Source organism: Cyprinus carpio, chromosome B18 (genome assembly GCF_018340385.1).
Source record: "Cyprinus carpio isolate SPL01 chromosome B18, ASM1834038v1, whole genome shotgun sequence".
NCBI classification, from domain to species: Eukaryota; Metazoa; Chordata; class Actinopteri; order Cypriniformes; family Cyprinidae; genus Cyprinus; species Cyprinus carpio.
Genome location: NC_056614.1, coordinates 16776385 through 16799792, shown reverse-complemented (window position 1 = coordinate 16799792; position 23408 = coordinate 16776385). Strand labels below are relative to the sequence as shown.

The window sequence follows — 23408 nt, the reverse complement described above, 5'->3', positions numbered from 1 at the left end:
GTACATATCTAGTGACTGAGTTTTTTCCTTAAATAATTTCTATAAAAGCTACTGTTTCTTTTACATTATAGTTTAATTGATTGAATTACATGGGTTTTGCATACACAAAGTTATAAATGAATTTAAAAAAATCATTAAAATTAATTAATTTAATTAAAACCCCCTAAACTCAAAGTATGGATATTTATTTATTTACATTTATAATGATTAAACATTTATACATTTATAAGATTTAAAAAAAAATAATCTTTATTATTTTATAAATGCAAAGCTTATAGTACAAAATCATCAAGACATTTTGAGTGGCCATTAGTTGACCATACATGATAGTTTAATCTAGATGAGTGAGAATGACATTATTTTTGTCAGTGTCAGCTTTCATGGGTTACAAAGTAGGCCAGGGTTCGGTGTAGCCAAGGCCATGATCCTCTTGTAAAGTCTGATCATGTGACATGGATTGAAGACACCTAAGGAATCCTGCATGGGTTACATAAACAGGCTAATGACAAAGCAAGGAAGGAAACAGATATGAAACTCACTGGTATGCAAAGCTAGATCCTGTTTTACATCTTAAACAGAAACCACATAGGTGTTTTACATTTAAAGTCTTTTGGCCAATTTACTTTGCTGCAATATTTGCTCTAATGCAAATTATCCTTGGCGGTTCAACAGCTGAGTGACAGTCCCTTTTGAGGATAAACTCTCATCTTTACAAAAGCATATTTAACAATCCAAGCTAGCCTTTCCTAGAGAAAGGAATTTCAGAAATGTCTGCAGTTTCTCAGTGGTAAGTCGGTGGTTTATGGGTAATGGAGATGAAGGGAGATGGGAATAAAACGGATGCAGAACGCATTTTCCATAGCAGGAGAGATTCAGATTGTACTATATTACTGCAGTTGTAAGTAGTAAATCAAGGTCAGAAAAGAACTCAGTGCAAATAATAGTGCATTTATGTCACATGAATTTGGTGTATTGTGCACATTTTGTTAAAAAAAGCCTTCAATGTGTTTTGTTTTTTTTCCACCCATGTGTGTCACATTTGTATGATGTTGTTGCCATCTTGTGGACAGTGTAAATACTGGACAGTCACTGTATGGAAATGGTCTTGGCTGGCATTGTAATTTACTGAATGTGGTTTGTTTTTACCCTTAAATGCTTCATTTACTTGCAGAGAGACAGAGGTGACAGAGAAATGGCACAGCTGTTATTATTAATAACCATCCCAGATGAGACCTTTAAAGATTCATTCAAAAATATTAAAATATATTAATACAGCTTTGACTAACATGACTGAATTGGTTTGCAATGTAAGCATCATAGCAAAAAAATAAAAAAATAAATAAAAATAAATTTTGTGTAATGTCAGTATAAACTTAATACCATGACAAGGAAATAAGAATGCATAATTTACCTTTTTTTTTTTTTTTTTTTTTTTTACAAATTATTTGTAAATGTAAAATTTGAAACATTTATTTTAATGTATTGGGAAATGTTGTCTTAATTATTATTATTATTATTTTTTTTTTTTTTTGTGTGTGTGTTGAAGGTGACACTTATAATGAAGAAGGGTATATAATAAGCTAAGGCTGCAGCCTACAGCTTTTTGGGTTAATGTGTATAGTTATCTATATTTATTATAAAAAAAAAAATGTGAGGACTGAAATAAATCCTGATGATGATGATGATATTTATGAATGAATTTCTCTTCTTCATACTTTATAGTCACTAGATGGCGCACGTTTGTTGAGAAACATTCAAAGGTCAAACAACTATCAAAATGAATTCAAGTCTAAACTGGAGATTAGTTTAAAAGGTAAATACAGGCTTTCTAAGAGCATTCCCAAAATTGATTATGTGAGCATTCCAATAATTGATTATTTTAAAAAGAAATTGAAAGGTTTGTTTTGCGTGCAAACATTCTCTCGCGAAATGTTCACCAGTAGGCTAAGTCAGACTGTCAGCACTCACATAAGCGCAGTTCTGCAACAATCAATAAACTAGTTAAGTAATTTAGAATTGCTGAAAAGTGTGCCGTAATGTCATCGTGAAATTAAAGGTCCATGATAACTAAGTACACATATCAAATGTTGTCTTTCAAGTGAAACCCTATCCAGTCAGTGGACCTGTGCGGCATTATGGCGAGTTAAGCACAAGATATGACGAATACCTGTCCCGTGTCAAGTCAGATGGTGCTGTCCCTATCACACTTCCACATGGAGAGAAAGTCAGAACATACACATTTGCATTCAATTGTAGATTTAGTTATATTGTCTCAAAAATTAGTTGCCTGCCTAGCCAGCATCTATGATGACTAAAAATGCTGTGTGGATAGGCAGCTCACTCATTTGAGATAGAAAGGATTAAATTCCTCATTTCAGTTCCTCAAAGTGTGACATTTGTGATAACAGGTGGAAGTAACTTGTCAGAAAGTTATTCGACTTGAGTTTCTGGGAGATGGTGATTTATCACATTTCATTCTTGCTCTCCACACACCTGAAGATGAAACCAAAGGTCTTGTGCATGCTGCGTTTTTCATTTCACTACCTGCTTCCTGTCACTCTGTTTCATTTTGGATAATACAGTATATAGCCTACTCTTTTAGTGGTTGCTCTGTACTTGCTAGGCAAATGGTTGGTGATGTTTTGAAGACATTTAAAAAAATCAAGACGTGGATTTTTGGTAGTGAGTAACAGTTAGCCTTGCAAAAAAAAAGTTTTGACCAGAAATGTCATAACCTTAACATTGTCACCATTTCCATGAAGGCTGTGATGGTTCTTGTCATTCCAGGTGGAATCAGTGATGCAGAGAGTTGTGCTCTTTCTGCTCAGTCAGGTTATATTTGGAATTCTGGAAAGGTCTCTTGAAGAAGACCTATAATTTTTAGCCTCCTCCTTGTGGGAACGTGGCAAAGTTATCTGGCAAAATGGAGAAGCAGTAGGGTTTTACACCATCATTTTTTTTTTTTTTTTTTTTGTTCTAGCATGCTTAGAGATTTGTAAAATCTCCATAAAAAAATAATTTTGTGTGTGTGTTATAGGCTGCCTGTGTGACAGCTGCGCAGGCCAGAGTTTTCAGCTTCCTGTGCTGGACACAGTGTTTGTTCGCTCTCACTGGAGAAGGACTGGTCTCACTTTACAGATGCTGGAGGATTTCTGCTCCTCTCAACCCCTCTGAGGCGATTCTGGGAATTAGCTTTCCTATGTCACCTGGCATGTATGGAGGTATGTATACACTAACATCCAAAGGTTTTGGGTTGGTAAGCATAGCATAATCATATTAAAACAATAAAATAATTGTTTTTATGGTTGATTGATTATTTGTTGATCATGGTTGATCATTTTATTTAATAACTTTTAACTTTTACGTTTTTTATTTTTAGCTGTGATATTTACATGTAAAGGATAAAAATATAAAATGCTCAACTTTAAAATTTTTAACTTATACTACTGTTAAAAAGTTTGGGTAGGTAAGATTTTTTAAAGTAGTATTTTATACACACCAAAGCTGCATTTATTTGATCAAAAATACAGCAAAAACATTAATATTGCACTGTATTATTACAATTCAAAATAACTGTTCTCTATTCTAATATATTTTAAAAAGTAATTTATCCCTGTGATGGTAAAGCTACATTTTCGGCAGCCATTTCTCCAGTCTTTGGTGTCACATGATCCTACAGAAATCATTCTAATATGCTGATTTAGGTCTCAAGAAACATTTTTTATTATCAGTGTTGAAAACAGTTGTGCTTCTGAATATTTTGTGCAAAGCATAATCCATTTTTCAGGATGAATAAAAATTTCAAAAGAACAGTATTTATTTAAAATAGAAATCTATTGTAACATTATAGATGTCTTTAACTTTTGATTAATAAATTGCATCCTTGCATTAATTTCTTTAAAAAAAAAAAAAAAACCTTCTGACCCCAAACATTTTAATGGTAGTGTTTTTCAGGGACATGCAGAGTGTTCCTCGGGGGCAGGGGCTCAAATGGAAAATAGGGGCAATGTTTAAAAAAAAAGAAAAAAAAAAGATCTAGGTCAAAAGTTTGGATACATTACTATTTTATATTTTTGTAAGAAGTTACTTATGTTCTTCAAGCCTGCATTAATTTGATCAAAATAATTTTATATTCTTTAAAATACAGTGCTGCTTGAAAGTTTGTGAACCCTTTAGAATTTTCTATGTTTCTGCATAAATAGGACTCAAAACATAATCCAAATTTTCACACAAGTCCTGAAAGTAGACAAAGAGAACCCAAACAAACACATGAGACAAAAATATTTTTTTGCCATTTATTTATTGAGAAAAAGGATCCAGTGTTACATATCTGTGAGTTGCAAAAGTATGAGAATCTTTGCTTTCAGTATCTGGCCGGACACCCCTTTTGCAACAATAACTGCAGGTAATGTTTCTTGACCAGTCCTGCACAACATCTTGAAGGAATTTTAGACCATTCCTCAGTACAGAACCACTTCAACTCTGTGATGTTGGTGTGTTTCCTCCTATGAAATACTTGCTTCAGCTCCTTCCACAAAAATTTCAATTGGATTAAGGTCCGGACTTTGACTTGTCCATTATGAAACATTTGCTTTGTTCTTCTTTAACTATTCTTTGGTAGAACAACTTGTGTGCTTGGGGTCATTGTCTTGCTACATGACCCACTTTCTCTTGAGAATATTTCACTGACAGATGTCCTGACATAATTATAATTCATTGTTCCATCATTGATGGCAAGCTGTTCTGGTCCAGATGCAGCAAAACAGGCCCAAACCGTGATACCAGCACCGTTGTGTTTCACAGATGGGATAAGGTTCTTATGCTGGAATGCAGTGTGTTCTTTACTTCAAACGAAATGCTTCTCATTTAAACCAAAAAGTTATTTTTTGGTCTCATCTGTCCACAAAACATTTCTCCAGTAGCCCTCTGGCTTGTCCGCATGATCTTTAGCAAACTGCAGACTGGCAGCAATGTTCTTTTTGGATGCACCATGCACATGACATTTGTAACAATACACACTACCATTTAAAAGCTTGAGGTCAGTATTTATATTTTTAGTTATTTTTTGTAAAGTAATTCGTTTTTTTTCAGCAAGGATTTGTTAAATTGATTTTTTTTTTTAAAAAGGTGATAGTAGAGATTTATATTGTTGGAAAACATCTCTGTTTTGAATAAATTCTGTTCTTTTTATTTATAAATTATTTATAAATTAACCCCAAAAAAGTATCACAGGTTCCAAAATAAATGAATGAATAAATAAAAATAAATAAAGCAGCACAACTATTTCCAACATTGATAATAAATCAGCATATTAGAATGATTTCTGAAGGATCATGTGACACTGAAGACTGGAGTAATGATGCTGAAAATTCAGCTTTGTATCACAGAAATAAATTATATTTTAAAGTATTTTAAGTTAGAAAAACATTCTTTTAAATTTTAATAATATTTCACAATATTAAATTTTTTCCTGTATTTTTGATCAAATGAATGCAGGCTTGATGAGCATAAGACACTTTCATAATACTGCATATTTATCAAAAATGGTAATATAATCAAGTCCTTTCACGTCACCATTTCGCCAGCCTACACTTCTCATAATATGCCTCTAGGTGGCACGTGTGCTTCATTAACGATGATAGTTTCATGAAATAGTAAAAGGTAGGCCTCTATCAAAATACACATAAATACAAGTGAATGGATTACTGCTTACCATTATTGCGACTTTTGGTGTTTTTGTAGTCATTTAGCATTCATTTTCTCAGCGAAACGCAGATCTAGATCGCTCCACAAATGTAAGCTTGTATGTCCATGTGATTTTCAGCCGATTTATGAATAAGAATGGAAAATGACCGCTGCACCTCACATTATTGTCCAATTCAATTTTAACTTCTTGTGCCAGATCATGATTGGTTGGTGTATTATACATGACAAACGTGCATTGATGAATCATGTAATATTCAAAAATATATAATATAGTGATTTTTAATTAAATTGACACACTAGCTTTTATTATTGATGAAAAAAAGTTTCAAATATTGTTTGGTTTATTTTTTCCTTTCATTGACCCACTCACTGAAAGAACCATACATGGCTTGAGAGCCTAGGTTTATGAACAGACTGTAGAATATCAGTAAGTCAAGCAAAATGCACGCAACCCACAGCAACGCCTCAGGGGCCATTTATACGACAATGTTTTCAGCCAAAAACGGGAAACTTTTTATGCGTTTTGACTGTTCGCTTACTCGACAACAGCCCACTGAAAACGCAGATTTATGAAAACGTGTTTCAAAGTGCAAGTTTTTGCAAACGGCACCGTTATCGTTTCCGTGTAAACACCCAATATGGGAATCATTGAAAACGGTGACACATGCATAGTACGTGTTAGGTTAGTAGACATGCACAGTAAGTGTCGATTTTAAAGGCAAATGCGAACAAACATAAACAACAATGGTGGAGTATATGTCACTGTCGTTGCTGCTCAAGAGTTTGCTAACACTTCTTCAGCAAAGTGTGGATTTACTTCACCAATATTACAACCAACAGTGGAGATGCATCATATACATCATATAATTATCACTTCTCTACAGGTACTATTTACTAACAAGGTGACAGCGCCAACTACTGGCCTGGCATACATAATACAGCGTTTTTTGCCGTTTTCGTGGATATGTGTAAACGCAAATCATTTTGAAATCGTTGTCGTAAATACGTGTAACTTTTTAAAAACACAAGGGAAAAACTTTTCCGTTTTTGACTACACCGTTGTCGTGTAAACGTAGCCTCAGATGGACAGATATGGAAAAATAAACAGGAATTTTCCGACTTTTGAGTAATTAGTTAGTGTCTTGTGCACATAGACATGTCAATTATAATTCAAATGCATTTTGTTTTATTGACCACAATATCATTGCTATTTGTCTGAGAGAGCCCCCCACCTCCCCACTCTGCTCGTGCCTGGTGTTTCTCATGAATAAATACTTGAGGTCAGTCAAAACAAAGGGTAGTCCTTTGGCTTTAGATTGTCATAAAAACATGGGGGTGGGCCATTTTGTTTTGGGCCGATTTGGTTCTCCAGCCAAATCTGAGCACCAGATATCATAGGCAAACTTCTGCAAACTTTTGACAACTGCATTTAAATATCTCCTAAATGATTGTTCCGTGTGCATGCAGAATACACAAATCGCTCAGTATTGAACTGATAAGAGTGGTTACATTGGATCTTATCTGTGATTATTTATGTAATAGAAACCTGACACCCAAAGCTTACACAACTTGTTGATATAATTGTTTACAGTTTGTAAAAAGTATCTTGAGATCCACGAAGACGAAAGAGAGCATCTCTAAGTGGAAGCTCCAGGTGGATGGGCTCAGAGACACATTGTGTGGTTAAATATCCAGCTGCGGGACTTTCCAAAACACTGTAAGAATCTGTGTAGATGTAAAACAGCAGATATGACATTGGTTGGGTAATAAAGTGAAACAGGACTCATTACACGTGAGCAAGAGTTCTGATTCTAGATATTTATTGGGTTTGTTTTTTATTGGTGCTATATCGAGACTTCGTGGCTGTTGCTCAGGACAGTTTATCTCTGAGGTGGGACTTTTTACAGGTGGAAACTCAGAGCAGAGTCCACAGTGCTCATATAGTCACGAAAGATGTGAAGTTGATTTGTAGGAAGAGGTATGATGTTATCTTGCGTTTATTTAAGCTTATCTAGAGACAGTTTACTGGCTGTTACTGTAAGTGTGTCTCAGCTGTCCTTGTAAGATATTATACTTAAAATATAATGATAAAATTAATCATATATTCTTCGTATTCTTACTCATTTCTGCGACAATGTGAATCATCAGGTTTTAAATGTCACAAAGCAATGTGATATTACTATGAACAAGAAAAAATCTTATTCTGGTGTTTTCCAAATAGATGTGGATTAGACTTATGACATAAAAACATATCAAGTTGATATATAATTAATTACCCTCCCCTTCAAATCAACAAAAACAAATAAAAGTTTTCAACAGTATCATAAAACTGTGATAACAAATAATAGATTTTTTTTAATATTAGCCATCACTCATATTTGCACAAATAAAGAGCATGCTATGTGTTTTTGGAACACGAAAATAAACATCTGAATGAAAGATGTGGGGGAAAAACTCATTTTAAACTCTTATTTTACATGTGTTTACATATATAGTAGGTAACAAGCAAGATACACCACATTTCCCTGCATTGTTAAATTGTTTCTTTCTTTCTTTCTTTCTTTTTTTTAATTCAAAAAATTGGATGAAAATAGACAATCACCTTCAGGAGAACATTAATAAAGAAAAGAAGAAGTAAGAAAAAGAGGAGAAAAAACACAATAAGGGGGTATGTAAGCTACAATAAAGGGACAAATATAATAATAAAAATAAAAGAGCAATGAAGGAAATCTATCTAAACTTAATCAAGGGGTTTAGTCATTAGAATTACATTTTTTCATATAGTTCCAAAAACCTGACACATTTTTTTTATTGCTAGTCAAACAAAAAGATGTGAGCAGCAAGTCAACCTCGATCAGAAAATGTGAAAGCATAGGAATTGAACCCATACATTTTTGTTTAAGGATGAAAAATTTGCCAAACAAAATAAAAAAGTTGAAAATATATTATTTAGATTTATTGGCAGAGTCAGAGTAATAATAAATAGTATCTTTCAAGATGAAAGAGTGTGCAAAGATAGGGGGTTTGTTGAATATAAATCAAACCAAAACGTTTGAAAAAACCACAAGAAAAGAATAAATGTATTAAGGATTCGTCTTCGTTACCACAAAATGTGCAGCTGCCAGGAATATCAACATATTTGGAAACAGTTGAGTTAACAGGATATATTTCAGGCAGTATATTAAAGTGGGGTTATTATTTTTAATTTTTTTGGTTTCATATGGATTGAGATTTCATGATGACGTAACCAGGAAGTAGCTGCAGCCAGATTCGACGAAATCCAAATCATCGGCAGAAAATGAGTCGCATTTATGACAACAACCCTTTATTAAACAAACCTGTCCATAATGAGAAATTCTCCTCCACATGGGATCCATTAGTTCACCAGAGGTAATACTTTAAAGTGTTTGCATGGTTTTTGCACAAGTCGACATCGACGCACAGCACAGCACGGTTTACTTCTCCATAGTTTCCCTTTCAAATATTCCAAATGCCATAGTCAGTGAAGTTATAGCTAATACTGCAAAAACACAATAAATTAAGTACATTTATATGTGATCTGTTTCACATCGTGAACCGTTCAGAATATTGAATGTTTTGTATGCGGTGGTTAATAACAAGTTACGTTACCATAGTTTTATAATAGCAACAGAGACTGTAAATGTCGGAAATTATGGCTTCCATGGTACTTTTTTGTAAGTATAATTTTCTTCTTGGCTGTCGCATTGTATTTTATTTATAATTTTCACTTTCCAGTGGTCATGGTGTCATTTTAGAGGGGACGGTCTTGGATGTGTCACGCCATGTCATAACAGATGTGAACAACAGAAAGGTTAGAGAACTTAAAACTCTTCCTCAATTAAGAACCTCAGGTCGTTTTCTGGAATCATGACCGTTTATTAATTTACACTTCCGTTCCAAAGTATGGGGTCAGTAAAATTACTTAACGATTTTAATTTTCAACATTAACAATAATAATAATAATAGTAGTAATAAAAGTTACTTGACAATCAAACAAGCATATTGACCCATGAAAGTGAAAGTGAAAGTGAAAGTGAAAGTGAAAGTGACGTGACATTCAGCCAAGTATGGTGACCCATACTCAGAATTAGTGCTCTGCATTTAACCCATCCGAAGTGCACACACACAGAGCAGTGAACACACACACACACTGTGAACACACACCCGGAGCAGTGGGCAGCCATTTTTTTTATGCTGCGGCGCCCGGGGAGCAGTTGGGGGTTCGATGCCTTGCTCAAGGGCACCTAAGTCGTGGTATTGAAGGTGGAGAGAGAACTGTACATGCACTCCCCCCACCCACAATTCCTGCCGGCCCTGAGCAGCAAATCTGCATATGGTATAGAAACTCTTTACTGTACTAAAGCAATTGTAGAATTCAAACAAATCTGCATATAGTATAGAAACTGTTTACTGGAGTAATTGCTGCTGAGAATTCAGGAATAAATTACTTTTTAAAATGTAGAACAGTAGAAAACTCTTTTTTTATTAATGTTTTAATAAATGTTATTAATGTTCAATATTAATGTTTTTACTGTATTTTGATCAGCATAAAAAGACAAAAAATGTACCAACCCCAAACTTTTGAAAGGTCGAGTATATTACTTTATTAAAAAAATAAAAAGACAAATATCTTCATTAGTAATGTTTCCCATGACACTTAGTGATTAGACAACAGTTGCTTTTGTGTTAATTTCAGGAGCGCTACAATGTATTGTACATCAAACCAAGCAGAATCCATCGCAGAAAATATGATTCAAAAGGAAATGAGATTGAACCTAACTTTAGTGATACCAGGAAGGTCAACACAGGATATCTGATGTCATCCTTCAGTGAGTAACCATAAAGTGCTTCTTTTTTTTTTTATCTAAATCCAATTGGTTCAACTTTTTTACTGTGCTTTTTAATAGCAAACTGTTCTAACAGCATTCATTTATACCATGCGATAGTACAAACTTGATTAAACTGTTGTAAGTAAATATATGATTTTGTAAATGCTGATATCTTGATGTATTGAAGCAGACTATTATTTATATATATATATATATATATATATATATATATATATATATATATATATATATATATATATATATATATACAGTATAGACCAAAATTTTGGAAACATTACTATTTTTAATGTTTTTGAAAGAAGTTTCTTCTGCTCATCAAGCCTGCATTTATTTGATCAAAAATACAGAAAAAAAACAGTAATATTGTGATATATTATTACAACTTAAAATAATAGTTTTCTATTTGAATATACTTAAAAAAAAATCATTTATTTCTGTGATGCAAAGCTGTCACTTCAGCATCATTACTCCAGCCTTCAGTGTCACATGTAACATCCAGTCTATCACATGATCATTTAGAAATCATTCTAATATTCTGCTTTATTATGAGTGTTGGAAACAGTTCTGCTGTCTAATATATTTGATGAATAAAAGGTTAAAAAGAACTGCATTTATTCAAAATAAAAAAAAAATTCTAATAATATATATTCTAATAATATATTTTCTTTACTATCACTTTTTATCAATTTAACACATCCTTGCTGAATAAAAGTATTGATTTTATTTAAAAAAAGAAAGAAAGAAAAAATACTGACCCCAAATTACTGACCAGTAGTGTATATTGTTATTACAAAATATTTATATTTTAAAAACATAGCTTCTTTTTTTTTTTTTTACTTTTTATTCATCAAAGTATCCTAAAAAAGTATCACATGTTCTGAAAAAGATATTAAGCAGCAGAACTGTTTCCAACTTTGATAATGAATCATCATATTAGAATGATTTCTAAAGGATCATGTGATAATGATCCTAAAAATTCAACTTTGCATCACAGAAATAAATGATAATTTAAAGTATAATAAATTTAAAAACAATTATTTTAAATTGTAATAATATATCACAATATTACTTTTTTTTCTGTATATTTGATCAAATAAATGCAGGCTTGATGAGCAGAAGAAACTTCTTTCAAAAACATTAAAAATAGTAATGTTTCCAAACTTTTGGTCTGTACTGTATAATATATTATATATTTGTGTGTGTGTGTGTGTGTGTGTATATATATATATATATATATATATATATATATATATATATATGTTGTTTTGGTTTGTGTGTATCAACCTTGCAGAAGTGGAGGCTAAGGGTGAAACAGATTGTCTAAATGAGTGCCAACTGAGTGACATTGTGAATAAGGATCAGCTGGTTAAAGTAACAGCAAAACATTGTCCTAGTCAGGCCTTTGCATTCTGGATCTCAGAAGTAGAGATGGACAGAACAGAGCTTGAGTCAGGCCAAGAAATCCGTCTTAAAACGAAAGGAGACGGACCCTTTATTTGTAAGTACAATGCTGAAGATAGCATATACTGTACATACTGTGTAATTCAAGGTGTCTACATGTGCTGTTCTGTCTGGTTTTGCCTGTCTAGTTTCCTTTGCCAAATTGGATGGTGGTACAGTGACGAAATGCAACTTTGCAGGAGATGAGAACGCTGGAGCATCGTGGACAGAGAAAATAATGGCTAACAAAGCAGATCAGGAAGATGCAGGGAAGAGTGGCGGTCAGGGCGAGGGAGCAGACGATGAAGAATGGGTAAGATTCTCTGCTCAATTGATGAAGTTTTGTGTTTGCTCTGAACACATAGAGAATTGGTTTAGGAAATGGGTTTATCATGAACAGATGTGTAATCTTTTTTACCATTTCCTATTATTCTATCACCAAGAGGTTTAAGATGAAGTGAAACTAATGCAGTGATCCAGTACAGGATTTGTTGGAGTTTCATTGTGCAAACCTGTAACATCTGTTTAATGCTATGTGGGATCTTGTTTTCAGGATGACTGAATGACACCATTGAGCTTCAAGGATTGCATCACAGTGCCTTATCTGTCCTCCAAATGTATATTTACGGCTACACCACAAAACAAGACCTAACTGTCAGTATTCATATGTTATCACATAAAAGTATCATAAATAAACAGCAAAAGTGCCATTGAAATTAAGACATTTATGTTTTATAATGTACTTAAGTATTTCATGTGTGTATTAAAGATATATCCTTAAGATCATTAAGCACTGTAAATTGAAAACAGTTGTACTATTTCATATTTAGAGATGCAGCAATATTAAAATTATGGCTGATAGCCAATTAATGGCATTATTTTAAAAGAATAAAAACTACTCAGATTAATTGTATTAAACACTACAATTGAATCACTAGGTACTTGGTTAGGCATCACAACATTATGTACGGTATAAAAGTGTATATTTATTTTGAGATTTCCTAAAGATTACATAAATGACCGTTTAAACGGCAGCAAAGGTTATCTAAATGTGAAACATGTACTATCAAATATCTAATATAGACAATAAATATCCTATATATTTGATATATTGTGCATCCCTTATCATAACATCAAAGATCTATTAGAGTATGAATACAAAAAAGTTAAAAAGGAAAAAAAAAACAGTTGTGTAAAATGATTGCACTTTATTTAAAGATTTACATGTTTGACTCCAATAAAAATATTAAGTCTCATAAAAACACACAACATAACCACATCATTCGGTTTCCAATCAGTCATTCCCAGAGATCAAAGTAATGGCTGTGGTTCTATAAAATGTAATATTTCAAAAAACTAGCTTTTATATTTTTTTGTGTGTATTTTATTTAAATTAAACTATACAAATAAAAAGGATGACATACTGTGCTTTTTCTAATGTGCTTCGTAAACAATACTAAGTCAGTAATATCAACTAAATTACAGTAAAGGCAATAAATTAAACTGTCCTATACATTCATTCTTGGCAAACATTCAATAGATTTGACATTAACTACTCAACATAGCATAGGGAATATGTTATGTAGCCATTTTAAAATTGCACATTCTTTGTTCTTCTCTTCTAAAGCTTGAATAATTCTCCAGTGAAAGTGGTCTTTTGTTCAGAACCACCTCAGAACCACAGGAGGGGGTTGCTTTCATTTCCATTCACTGTGGAACGCCTTTACATCTGTTTTTGATTGTATTGGCTCCACTGAGTATATTCTGATTGTGCAGGCCTACAAAAACTAAAAGTTCCTACAGCTCTCCAGTGAACCAGTCCTTAACAATCTGCTTATTTTCTTTCACCCACTTAATATTGGCCTCTGTCCTTTCAATGACCTGCTCCAAAGCTCGAGCTGCAATGCCCTGTTTTTTCTCCTCCTGCTCCCTCTGAAGCTGCTTCAGCTGTGTAGAGACAATTTGAAATATGTTTGTGTAAGATCAATGGTGGAAACACAATTACAGATTGAGACATTGTCAACTATTAAACTTTTACAATAACTAGAAGAATGAAAGTGTGCTAAAAATTTTGGACAAGAAGAGCACCTCTTCAAGTTCGACGTCCGTGGAGAACCTTTTTGTCACAGCATCTAACAGACTGCCTAAAGATATGACTCCCGCTCCATACCTGCCCAAAGGAGATGATTGTTAGTCATATGTCCATATATTTATGGTTTACAAGCAACTGTGTGATAAAACCTTTAAGACAATTATGACTATCTATCATTCATTTATAGCTGAAAGCAGCCTTTGGACCCTGAATTGTTCCTGGTCTTTGATTCTTTTATGTAACTTTAGTGTTACGACTTGCTGATTGCTGTAGCTATTCCCGCTTGAGTTTGTCGAAAACAACTGAACTTCCTCATGTTTGCAGAATGAGTAATTTGCACAAGAACTTAATGGTGATTTCATTTGCTTCTCTAGTTTCCATTCGTTGAATTTAAATAAATGTAAAAATCATAACTTACTCTTGGGTGATGTAGGACCAGTGCCCACGGACGAAATCCCAAGCCAGAGGCTGGCCGGCGACGTTTTTGGCGATGTAGTTTATGGTAGAGACCATATCTGTCTTTCTTATCTTTGAAGGGTCAAGAGTGTACTGAAGATATCTGATATTAAAAAAATCAATAGTGGGTATGAAGCAAACAAAATGGGTCATTGAGATGATATAAAGCTTATATCTCTGCACTGACCTGTTTAGCAGCCAGATTTCTTTGGTGCATGATAAGGCGTATCTTAGTTTGTCTTTCTCAGCTGCGACCGTGGCTCTTTTGTATTCTTCCCAAGCAAATTCCCAATCATTCTCATCACCGTTAGCTATTACACTGCAGTAGATTGCTTTCCTCAAATTCGGATGAATACTAAATCTACAAAGATAATTCAAGTCAGTATAATTTATGTTTATTGTAGAACTGTAATTGACAGTAGTTTAATTGAAACTTAAAGGCTTAAACTCACTTATTGCTGCTATTTTTATCATTTTCGAATAGACTTCTAGCCATTGTTATGCACTTAGTAAGGCCATTGCTGCAGGCTACTGAAATAGCATTTACCTGGTTATACCTGAAGGGGAAACAAAATAAATAATGATTGCTATGTCCAACAAAATATATATAAAGCAAGACAAAAATGCTGCTTACTGGTCAGTGTGTTTCTCAGGAACGGTTCCATTTATTGTGTACTCCTCAAAGGTGTCATACAGTTGTGTGATTAGTTTACGTAGGTATTTCTAGACATAGAATTGTACAGTTAATGCCGAGTTTCAGTGTTATGCACATATTCAGGAAACTGTGTCCTTATGCTCACCGTTATCGGACCGTAGACCTCAGAGCGATCAAACATAAGGATTAAATGATCCAGGTTTTTCAGCGCTGACTCCCATGGAATATATTCAGTATCATTTACTAGGTACTTGGTTAGATTTAGTGCAATAGTGACATTGAGGCGATGAGCCCTATACAGAAATAATCAGTTAATATACAGCAACAAATCACAGCGAGCCAAATAATTCTTTACAACACTGGTCAACTGAAAAATTACCTTGCAATATTAAAAGCGTCATCAATAAGTTGCCCTCGGTTGATGATTGGAATGACCTAAAAATAGATTAATAAGATTTGAACTGTTTTAAGCCAATCAGTATTAATGACAAAGCCTACTTTATGTAAGTACGTGAAGACTGGTGGCCAGGGTGGCCCACGCCAAATAACAACCAACTGCAAAATCGATGCAATGTTTTCAACTTTTTGGCCACTTGGTATCAAAAATCTGCTCGTTATTTAAAAACTAGAAAGTATTTGAATGTGACAGTGGTCTTCAAAACCCTGCTTGGAGCCAGTCAGGCTCATTTAAAAGCCAACTCATTTAAAGGAATAGTTCACCCAAAGATGAAAATTCTGTCATTAATTAGTCACACTCATGTCGTTCCAAACCCGTAAGACCTTTGTTCATCTTCGGAACACAAATTAAGATATTTCTGATGAAATCCAAGAGCTTTCAGACCCTCCATAGACAGCAACGCAACTGACACGTTCAAGGCCCATGAAAGGTAGTAAGGACATTGTGACATCAGCAAAGAAAACAAAAATAACGACATTATTCAACAATTTAAACGCACATTGGAGACTGACATGGAAGAGAAAAATCTGTTGAATAAATTAGTTATTTTTGTTTTCTTTGCTGATGTCACATTGATTCTTTTTACGATGTCCAGAACCAGACCGCGTGTTGGCCAAGCATTTGCGTCTGTGATCCCGTTCAATATTTCATTTGAACGGATGCTAATATTTCTTAAAAGATACTTACACGATGATTTCTTTCAAGTTGCATACGAAGTTTGTTCCAGTTTTCTTCATCGTAGTTCACACGGAAAAAGCCAACGCAGTTGATGTTTGCGAGAAGCCAGTCATCTTTGTCTTGAAGTTGAAAGTGTGGCCTTCGGACTGTAAGGAGGGATGCAGGAATGAGCAGCAGGATTAAACACAACTACAGCGACAGCAGATTTATTATTAGATGACATTTTTATTATTTGAAATGATGCTTTAATGTTTATTTGTTCCTTACCTGGACCTTTTACTTTCAGGAAATCGGTTTTCTCTGTTAACTCTCTGGCCTTAATGTATATGATGTGAACTTGCCATGCAAAACTGTTAGGAAGAAAATAAACAATGTTTGAATGAATCAACAAAAATTAATTTAGCTAAGGAAGCCACGTATAGCTTTTTTGTTTGATTGTAGTTTAAATCAAGTGCCATGTTAAATAATTCAATAATATGATACAATTTTAAACAGCAATTTGATTCTTGAAACTCACTCATGGCCCTGTGTTTGCTTTAGTAAAAAGTGTTCTTGAGAAGTCTCCCCCGTCTGGGTAATAATGGTGATTACTGGATACCCCACTTGCTCAATCCATGTGCTCATGAAGCCTTCCACATCTTCTTTTGTCTCCTGATCATTGTGGGAAATATTTGTCATTATCTTATCATATCATTTCAACTTGAAAATAGAATATAGGTCCTTAATTTACCTTTTGCAAGCATGTCAAAAGATCTTTGTATGCAGCGTTCTTGTACTCGAACTTGGCAAGATACGTCTAAAATACATACAATTAGTAATTAGGCAGTCAGTCCAGACCTTAAAATCTTCAAAAATGAATACATAAAAATATTCTAATAAATACAGGTGCATCGCAATAAATTAGAATGTCATGGAAAAGTTCATTTATTTCAGTAATTCAACTCAAATTGTGAAAATCGTGTATTAAATAAATTCAGTGCACACAGACTGAAGTAGTTTAAGTCTTTGGTTCTTTTAATTGTGATGATTTTGGCTCACATTTAACAAAAACCCACCAATTCTCTATCTCAACAAATTAGAATACTTCATAAGACCAATAAAAAAAAAATACAAAAAAAAAAAACATTTTCATAGTTGGCCTTCTGGAAAGTATGTTCATTTACTGTACATGTACTCAATACTTGGTAGGGGCATAATATAGATTCTCTCTGGGGTTCAGGTCTGGTGAGTTTGCTGGCCAGTCAAGCACACCAACACCATGGTCATTTAACCAAATTTTAGTGCTTTTGGCAGTGTGGGCAGGTGCCAAATCAGCATCTTCAAAAAGCTGGTCAGCAGAAGGAAGCATGAAGTGCTCCAAAATTTCTTGGTAAACGGGTGCAGTGACTTTGGTTTGCAAAAAACACAAATGGACCAACACCAGCAGATGACATTGCACCCCAAATCATCACAGACTGTGGAAACTTAACACTGGACTTCAAGCAATTTCTCCGCCCTTCCTCTAGGACCTTGGTTTCCAAATCAAATACAAAACTTGCTCTTATCTGAAAAGAGGACTTTGGACCACTGGGCAACAGTTCAGTTCTTCTTCTCCTTTGCCCAGGTAAGACGCCTCTGAACTCAAATTCTTGAATCGGTTGGTTGTGCATCTTTTTCTTCCACTCAAACTCAAACTTAGAGACCATTTTGAAGGCTCAGGAAACCTTTGCAGGTGTTTTGAGTTGATTAGCTGATTGGCATGTCACCATATTCTATATTTGTTGAGATAGTGAATTGGTGGGTTTTTGTTAAATGTGAGCCAACATCATCACAATTAAAAGAACCAAAGACTTAAACTACTTCAGTCTGTGTGCATTGAATTTATTTAATACACAAGTTTCACAATTTGAGTTGAATTACTGAAATAAATTAACTTTTCCACGACATTCTAATTTATTGAGATGCACCTGTAAATGCACAAATTATGCTATGGAAACTATAGTATACCATGAAAGGTCCTAATATTATAAAATATTAATTATTATATTATATATAAATTTTTTCCCATTTTGACTTACCCTGATTCCATTATCAAATGCTTCCTGGGTCATGAATGTGGCCAGCATTCTCAACACAGCAGCACCCTAAAAAATGTACAGAGCTTGAAAGTTTCTCATAATCCTAAAGGATTGTTTTATAAATTATAATATTGTGCAATATTGTATTGTAACATTTTTGTAAATTAAGCTTATCAAAATCATAAATGTACTGATGCCAACCTTGCTGTAGGTGATGGCATCAAACAGTTCTGTGATATCAGAGGAAGTTTGAACATCATTCTCCTGCAAGCTGAGAGGATGGGAAGAGTTTAAGGAATCCACTTGAAAGGCAGTCTGGGTTTCTCTGAGAACAATTAGATCTTTCTGAAAACAAATGAATCATATCATCAGAGGAGGTTGGAGGATGCAAGTAGAAGTCAAATTAAGAATTCGTCAGGGTGTATTGTTAAAATCATTCTTCTAAAATAAACAAAAACATACTAAGTCCCAGCCATCAGCTTCCACCCCAAAGTATGACATGTATGTCGCAAATCCTCCATTCAGCCATAGGTCATTCCACCAGCGCATGGTAACAAGGTTTCCAAACCACTGAAATTAAGCACAGGTATGAAACTTAAAGATGATTTTGTTAAAGATTTATGGACTCTTAACAGCTAGTGTATGATCTATGTAATGTTCTGCAGATTTACAGCAAAGAAAATACACTGCAGAATTCAAATAATAAAATACAATTAACTAAATAATCATGCTTTAGAATAGCAAAATAAACAGGCTAATCAAAACGAAAAGAAAAAGTTCCCTGTATATTTTTTACTACTTTATTATATACACTGTCAGTTAAAATGTCATGTTATTTATTGGGGATTTTTGATGGGGCTATGGCCTTTTTTTTTTTTTTTATTCTTCAGCATGAAATATAATTTGTGAAAATGTGTCAATTTACGAATGGTATAGTATTTTCATTGTATTTGTTGTTTTTGGAAGCCTCCTATAAACCGTTACCAATTTTGGACATCTGGTATAGAGATTTATACGATACGGATACAGAAGACAGCATTGACGATTTCTGCTGGGATTCAATATGGGCCAATCTTAAACTTGTTCTTAATCATCAATTAATTCACTACAAAATGGTTCATAGGATGTATCTCACTCCTAGGAAACGATATTTAATGAAGCTTTCTTAATCTTCAAATTGTCATTTCTGCAAAGGAAACTCCATAGGCACCTATAGACATATGTTTTGGGATTGCCCTGAAGTTAATCATTTCTGGAAACAGGTATCTAAGACTCTGAAGGACATACTGGAAGTCGATATATCATGCTGTCCTAAGCTTTTGCTTTTAAATGATGACTCATCTTTCAGTTTCTCTATGTCTGTTATAACCATTTTCTGTAACACTTAATAAAAACTGTATAAAAAAACAAAACTAAACCAAACAAAACCTGTGTTCATTTACCACTTAATCAATACCACGGTATCATACAGACAATGTACATTAGATTTTTTTAAGGTTTCAATTACTGCACATCTAGGTTAACAATGACATTCACTGAAATATCTAGCTTAATGTAAACTTTAGTCAGTGATGAATAATACATTATCATGAATATATGACTGTTTACCTGATGTGCTAATTCACGAGCAATAAGAGTGGCCACCCGTTCTTGATCAAAGGTCGATGCTGTATATTTATCATACAGCAGACCTGACTCCTGATATGAAATGACACCCCAGTTTTCCATTGCTGCAACACTGATGTCCGGAAAAGCAATCTGGTCTGTAATAAAACAAACTCTGCATGTGATCTTGTGAAGCTTGAGTTCGTATGCTCTCATTTTAACTTGTACCTGTTCAATTTAGGACAGTTCACACAAAAATGAAAATTCTCTCATATACTGACACCTACTGTTGTTCCAAACCTGAATTACTTTTTCTTTTTTTTCATTTGTGAAACACACACAAAAATATATATTTTGAAGAATGAATTTGTCCATAAAATTAAAACCAGAGGGCTCCAAAACAACCTTGGACTCCATTTAACGTACAGTATATGGATACAAAAAGAAATTTTTTCAAATGTATTCCCTAAAAAATGAAGCCATACAGGTTTGGAACAATAGGAGGATGAATAAATTTTTACAATTTTTGGCTGAACTTTAATTTTAATACATGTTAAACTCCATCCACATGTATTAAAGCATGAATTAAAATAATCCACATTGAAATAGTGAGTATGGTTCATATATTTTCATTGACTCACGTATTTTTGTTAGTGGGTAATTCAATCCAAATATTTTCTGATATTGCTTCAGAATATCCTCTGTAACTTTAAGTGAGTATTCAGCATGGCCAGCTTCAATAGCATCTTTCCGAGCACATACCTTGAAAATACATACTCATTATTTGTGAAATGTTAAAAATAAATAAATAAATAAGCAGGCACTCAAGTACCTTCAATAAAAAATAAAGAAACATACATGCATCTTTGTACTGGAATGTGTCATTATACATTTAAAATCAGATACAGTGAAGGCCAATGAATAAGTTGACATGATGGGGGTCTCTTCAAATTTAGTCACAATCCATTCTTCTCCATCTATTTCTGTCTGATCTGCGTCTAATGATAAAACAAAAAAAAAGTTATGTGCTGTACACAAATACCTTGTTTTTTTAGTTCATGTCCTTTGCAGATAAGAAACAGTCTTTTCTAAAATGTTCAGGTTTTGAACCCCCTGCTGTTTGCTGCTGATATTTATTGTTATCTCTATTAGAGACAGGAGGACCAAATATCTATATGAAATCATCTTTCATTAATATCAGAACAATGAGATTCTGACATAACTAGCAAGGATCCTAACCTCCTTCTGCATTAGACAGGGCAACAGTTCCAGGTCTGTGGATAACAGTAATATCAAAAACAGCCTTCAGCGCTGGCTCATCAAAGCACGGAAACACTCTCCTGGCATTTGTGGGTTGCAGCATACTGGTGGCGAGGAATCTGTTTGTAGAGACAATTTTATGCAAAACATAAGTAAATAAAAATGAACAACAGGAATTCAGTTCATTTGTTCTGGATTTATGTTATTTGGCATAAAAATTGTGTGATATCCACATGACAGCGAAGTGAGGATTTAATAGTTTTAGAGAAGAAATGAGCAACAAAAATCTCAGGAGGAAACTGTTCGTGGAGACATTTTTATGCAAAACAGTAAACAAAAATGAACAATAGTAACTGAATTCAAATGTTCCGGTATCCATTTGTAAAAACAACAATGAAGTGATGAAACGAGCAACAAAAATAAAAAATAAAAAAGTTTCTTGGACAATAGATCCATGGTGAATATGATAAAGAAAAACTTTAGACATGCAATACATGCAAATATACAGTATGAGGTGTTTCTTAGGTTGATATAAATAGACATGCACATTTTTGTCAGTGATGTTCCTATGGGTGTTGTTAACGGAACTGAAAACATCTTTGAAAGACAAAAATATAAAATTAAAAATATAAATGAAAAAAAAAAAACATTAAAATATACTAGTTAATAAAGATGTTTTTATTAAAAGCAAGTAGATTTCCTAATATTATGAGTCTTTACCTCTTTTGATCCTCATCTTCCTCCTCCTCCTCTTCCTTGGCTTTTACCTTCTCTGTGTACTGGCTCACATAAAACCCATCCAAGCCATCAAAAAGTTCCCCTTCGAATTTGGTGAAAATATAGTAGGTCCCATTTTCAGACATTGCATCCTCGAGTTGGATCTCGAAGAAATTACTTTCATTGTGATGAATTTTATATGATCTCACTGATAATTTCTCATTTGAATCAGATTTTCTCACTTCCACGGTCGTCACATTTAGGTCCTGAGCATGAAGAAAGATGCTCATGGAGCGTTTCATACACTTTACTCTTACAGTTGAGTTTCCCGTGAAAGCAAAGGATTGGTTTGTATAGTTATTAGTTATCGCTGCATAAAGGTACGGTTGAATGAAGACTTTGTAGCTCTCAGGAATAAAATGGTCAGGAAGTCTGAGATTCGGTGGAGGTCCTGTTGGAATAACTGTAGGTTTAATTGGAGGTGGTGGACTCACCGGAGGGTAGTTATCTATTTGAATTTTGTACATCACAGCCATCATCACTAAACCACAAACAGAAGAAACTGTGAGGATCCCAATGCCGACAGCCAAGACTTTGGTCATCCCAGTTCCTTTGGCCATTTCAGATCCTTCTGAGAAACCACCAAGAATGAATTGAGCTTGGCAAACCTGCTCTCTGTTTTTAGACTCTGTACCCTCTCGCAGATCTTCACCATATATATACTGCTAAAGGTGTCAAGCAACTATACCACGCCTAGAAGAGAGCACGCATTTCAAAATTACACATTAACCAGCATGGATGAGACAGAAACAAATATGTTGGCATTTCACAAGTACTGTGTCCCGTCACACTTTGCTCCACATCTGGAATCAGTTTTAATATCTATCAAGTAGTTCATGGTCAGAAAAAAATAAACACAAAAGAGAGCTTTGATGCTGAGAATAGAGATGGATTAGATGTTAAAGTAAATTTTTCTTAATCACCGAACCCAAGTAGAGCAATCTCAAGCTGATATTCAGCTGTTTGGGACCTTCTTGCTGGCCAGAAACTTTTCCAGAATCCTCTGATGACACCAAAAAAAAAATTAATAAATAATAATAATAATAATAAAAATAATTATTGACTGGTTTCTGAGACTTTTCTTCTTCTATATCAGTATGTCTTTGAGTGAAACTTGTAGTGTGTTTTCTTTAGAGTAAAGAATATTTTTAACATCTCACTACTTTCCCCTAACTTTTTTTTTTTTTTTTTTTTTTTTTTTAGAAAAGTACTGTTTGGTCTTATTAAAATTTAATGAATGTCCTGTGGAATCTACTTTTTATAGACAGATAGATAGATGTATAATCATTTAATAACACTTAAATGTACTCGTTGGCAAATCTCAAAACCAAACCTCTTAGCCATTTATAATAAA

At 33.8% G+C, this 23408-nt stretch overlaps 2 protein-coding genes and 1 pseudogene across 2 annotated transcripts; 2 read left to right on the top strand and 1 right to left on the bottom strand.

The window, feature by feature from the left end:
- Window positions 1–528: 528 nt before the first annotated feature.
- On the top strand, window positions 529–7678 carry LOC109059314 (annotated as a pseudogene).
- Window positions 7679–8934: 1256 nt separating this feature from the next.
- LOC109059337 (arpin-like) lies at window positions 8935–13431 on the top strand. The gene is made up of 6 exons (XM_042744066.1): window positions 8935–9096; window positions 9463–9538; window positions 10424–10556; window positions 11869–12075; window positions 12167–12330; window positions 12571–13431. Exons 1-6 carry the CDS (start codon window positions 9005–9007, stop codon window positions 12577–12579), a joined length of 681 nt encoding a protein of 226 aa, XP_042600000.1. The 5' UTR covers window positions 8935–9004; the 3' UTR covers window positions 12580–13431.
- Window positions 13432–13765: 334 nt separating this feature from the next.
- LOC109059313 (aminopeptidase N-like) lies at window positions 13766–22694 on the bottom strand. The gene is made up of 20 exons (XM_042744065.1): window positions 21998–22694; window positions 21257–21396; window positions 20876–21015; window positions 20659–20779; window positions 20021–20175; window positions 18875–18982; window positions 18614–18757; window positions 18413–18478; window positions 17086–17151; window positions 16873–17006; window positions 16623–16705; window positions 16365–16501; window positions 15600–15655; window positions 15366–15513; window positions 15200–15288; window positions 15018–15122; window positions 14753–14926; window positions 14528–14668; window positions 14106–14187; window positions 13766–13964 (listed from the first exon to the last, which is right to left on the bottom strand). The coding sequence occupies exons 1-20, from the start codon at window positions 22612–22614 to the stop codon at window positions 13815–13817; spliced, it is 2856 nt and encodes a 951-aa protein (XP_042599999.1). The 5' UTR covers window positions 22615–22694; the 3' UTR covers window positions 13766–13814.
- Window positions 22695–23408: the final 714 nt, after the last annotated feature.

Excerpts from the sequence above, each read along its gene's own strand:
- LOC109059337 (XM_042744066.1), top strand. The coding sequence starts at position 9,005 with ATGAGTCGCATTTATGACAACAACCCTTTATTAAACAAACCTGTCCAT. Across the intron at positions 9,539-10,423 it reads CAGATGTGAACAACAGAAAG|GAGCGCTACAATGTATTGTA; the intron begins GTTAGAGAACTT and ends TGTTAATTTCAG. Across the intron at positions 10,557-11,868 it reads ATATCTGATGTCATCCTTCA|AAGTGGAGGCTAAGGGTGAA; the intron begins GTGAGTAACCAT and ends TCAACCTTGCAG.
- LOC109059313 (XM_042744065.1), bottom strand. The coding sequence starts at position 22,614 with ATGGCCAAAGGAACTGGGATGACCAAAGTCTTGGCTGTCGGCATTGGG. Across the intron at positions 18,983-20,020 it reads CTCGTGAATTAGCACATCAG|TGGTTTGGAAACCTTGTTAC; the intron begins GTAAACAGTCAT and ends GCTTAATTTCAG. Across the intron at positions 14,669-14,752 it reads GAAATCTGGCTGCTAAACAG|ATATCTTCAGTACACTCTTG; the intron begins GTCAGTGCAGAG and ends TTTTAATATCAG.